The sequence below is a fragment of the Thalassophryne amazonica genome, chromosome 17 (genome assembly GCF_902500255.1).
Source record: "Thalassophryne amazonica chromosome 17, fThaAma1.1, whole genome shotgun sequence".
NCBI lineage: Eukaryota > Metazoa > Chordata > Actinopteri > Batrachoidiformes > Batrachoididae > Thalassophryne > Thalassophryne amazonica.
Window position 1 is genome coordinate 65223951 of NC_047119.1, and position 3517 is coordinate 65227467.

At 42.1% G+C, this 3517-nt stretch overlaps 1 protein-coding gene across 1 annotated transcript; it reads left to right on the forward strand.

The window, feature by feature from the left end:
* On the forward strand, positions 1 to 2843 carry purg (purine-rich element binding protein G). The gene has a single exon (XM_034191506.1). It carries the CDS (start codon positions 1799 to 1801, stop codon positions 2762 to 2764), a length of 966 nt encoding a protein of 321 aa, XP_034047397.1. The 5' UTR covers positions 1 to 1798; the 3' UTR covers positions 2765 to 2843.
* The last annotated feature ends 674 nt before the right edge of the window (positions 2844 to 3517 follow it).

The following is a 3517-nucleotide window of genomic DNA, read 5'->3' on the forward strand; positions in this document are numbered from 1 at the left end:
GTGGGTTTCCTCCCACATTTAAAGACATACAGGTTAGGTGAATTGGAAACGTAATAATTGTCCTGGTCTCCCCTGTAAAAGAGGTCTCAATCTCAATGGGACTAATCTGGTTAAATAACAGATTAAAAAAAAATCCATAATAGACAGTCTAACCTATACCTTTTTGGAACTTTTATTATCAGACAAATAATGTGGTACATTTTTAATAATATGATTGGATCATTTTTCCATTTTTATTTTGAAAAATGTCTGCCACGAGTGACACATTGAAAATTCACCATGGCCCAATATCCAGTTTTATTTGTAACACATTTGGCTGTATGTGTACCAAATTCTATGCTTTTATCACAAAATGCACAATTGTTATGGAGATTTTCACTAAGCTGCACCACTATTACAAAGTTGGCAGCCTTGAAAAGGAAAAAGCCTATCTTTTGAAGAGAGTTCTTTATTAATTAATTTAGCAGCCTTTATTCGTTTATTTGCATTTTTACACGGAGTGTATTTATTTATTTATTTCTCAGGTTTATTAATTTTTACACTGGTTGTATTGATTAATTAATTAATTTAGCAGCCTGACTTTTGAAGAGAGGTCGATTTTTATTTATTTATTTATTATTATTATTGTCACTGAGTGGTGTATTATTTATTTATTGATTAGGCAGCCTGTGTCTTTAAGAGGTTTATTTATTTGCATTTTTACACGGAGTGTATTTATTTATTTATTTATCAGGTTTATTTATTTATTTTACACTGGGTGTACTGATTAATTAATTAATTAAGCAGCCTGACTTTTGAAGAGAGGTCGATTTTTATTTATGTTTTATTATTATTCCTTTCACTGAGCGGTGTATTATTATTTATTTATTGATTAGGCAACCTGTGTCTTTAAGAGGTTTATTTGTTTATTTATTTGCATTTTTACACGGAGTGTATTTATTTATTTATTTCTCAGGTTTATTTATTTATTTTACACTGTTTATATTAATTAATTAAGCAGCCTGACTTTTGAAGTGAGGTCGATTTTTATTTATGTTTTATTATTATTATTATTTTAACTGAGTGGTGTATTATTTATTGATTGATTGATTAGGCAGCCTGTGTCTTTAAGAGGTTTATTTGTTTATTTATTTACATTTTTACACGGAGTGTATTTATTTATTTATTTCTCAGGTTTATTAATTTTACACTGGTTGTATTGATTAATTAATTTAGCAGCCTGACTTTTGAAGAGAGGTCGATTTTTATTTATGTTTTATTATTATTATTTTCACTGAGCGGTGTATTATTATTTATTTATTGATTAGGCAGCCTGTGTCTTTAAGAGGTTTATTTGTTTATTTATTTACTTTTTTACACGGAGTGTATTTATTTATTTATTTCTCAGGTTTATTATTTATTTATTTTACACTGTTTGTATTGATTAATTAATTAATTTAGCAGCCTGACTTTTGAAGAGAGGTCGATTTTTATTTATGTTTTATTATTATTATTCTTTTCACTAAGCGGTGTATTATTATTTATTGATTGATTAGGCAGCCTGTGTCTTTAAGAGAGGTTTTCTCAGGACGGGGTGGGGGCGGACGGGTTCATCGGGTTCATGTAGTATTTGGACAGCTCCTCCCCCTCCTTCTCCCGTCAGTAACCTCACGGAGGTGATGGAGTTGGCTCCGGAAATGACAGTAAACGGCTGAACTGCGCCTTTTTTTTTCTTTTTTTTTTTTTTTTTTGTAACCGGGCCTCGTGATCCGGATCGGCCGATGAGTCCGGAACGGGATCCGTTCGGCTGGCAGACAGGATGATGGCTGATGGATGCTGCAGAGGACAGATGGACAGAGGCCGGGCGAAGATTGCGTCAGACTCGGTGCACAGGTCCGCCTTCCCGCCGCAGTTCTCGCAGACAGGGTCCCAGGACATCCAGGAGCTGGCCTCCAAACGCGTCGACATCCAGAAGAAACGCTTCTACCTGGACGTCAAGCAAAGCGGACGCGGCCGCTTCCTGAAGATCGCCGAGGTGTGGATCGGCCGCGGCCGCCACGACAACATCCGGAAGAGCAAGGTGACACTGTCCATGTCCACGGCCCCGGCGCTGCGCTACTGTCTGGGGGACTTCATAGACTACTACGCCCGGATCGGGCTGCGAGGGGCCCCGCTGGAGGAGCCCGCCGAGGCCCGCAGGAGGGCCCCGCTGTCCCCCACCGGCTCGGCCGCGTCCGACGACCACGTCCACCGCGTACTCAAGAGCGAGTTCATCGAGAGGGACAACAGGAAGTACTACCTGGACCTGAAGGAGAACCAGAGGGGCCGCTTCCTGCGGATCCGGCAGACGGTGAGTAAAGGACACGGCACCATGGGCTACTACGGGCCGGGGATCGAACAGACCATCGTGCTACCCGCGCAGGGACTCATCGAGTTCCGTGACGCGCTGTCACAGCTCATCGAGGACTACGGGGACGCGGACAGCGAGGACCGGGGCACGGCGGCGGCTCGGAACCGCGACGACAACCCGGAGCTGCCGGAGGCGGTGTCCTTCCGGGTGGACAACAAGAGGTTCTACTTCGACGTGGGTTCGAACCGCTACGGCGTGTTCCTGAAGATCAGCGAGGTGCGGCAGCCCTACAGGAACACCATCACCGTGCCGCTGAAGGCCTGGGCCCGCTTCGGACAGAACTTCATCCGCTACGAGGAGGAGATGCGGCGGATCTTCTCCTGCCACAAGGACAAGAGGACGGAAGTCCACAGCGAGGACGAGCACGAGGACTGAGGACTGAGCACGCGCCCTCACACACTCACACTCATCAAAAGCACCGCCCAGCTGTAAGTGTCCCTAAAGGGCAGCTCAAACCTTTTATGACGTCATCCTGTCTTTCCTCACATTTTAAAGGGGTCCTATTATACACATTTTTGAGGGGCTAACAGAGGCCGAGCAGCGACCATCTTAATCAGAAATCCAACAGACACGACGATTAATCAACAATTAAAAACAGACAGAAAAAGCAGCTTGTTTCTTTAAATGGAAATAAGCTGCTCTCTGTCTCCCCCCTGCAGCCGGGTGGGCGTGTCCCACAGTGGGCACACCGACATATGTCACAGACAAGAACTTCTCTTATATCAGGAGAGTTCCTACACGAACAGACACAAAAAAGACGGTGGGCCTCTGAACACCTGTATTTAACTTTTTAAAACTGTATAATCTGTATAATCTGACCCCGACACCAAGGAGCGATTAAACCGCAGCAGCTGTCCAAACTTTAACATCCACGCACATTCGGATGATATTGTCAGTTTTACATGAAGATAATGGTGACATTTTGTGGTTTACTAACAAAATAATGTCATGAATCCCACAGAAGTAATGAAGTATTGAAGACAGCAAAACTTTTTTTTTTTTACATAAAGAGTAAAAAGTGCAAATAGAAATGACTTAAAGAAAAATCACATTTCTTTTGAACAGAGGCTCATACTTGTTTAAACATTTGGCTAAACATGTTAATACTCACTAAATACTTAATATTGA

What these genes read in the sequence shown, in the direction of transcription:
- purg (XM_034191506.1), top strand. Translation starts at nt 1,799, where the DNA reads ATGATGGCTGATGGATGCTGCAGAGGACAGATGGACAGAGGCCGGGCG.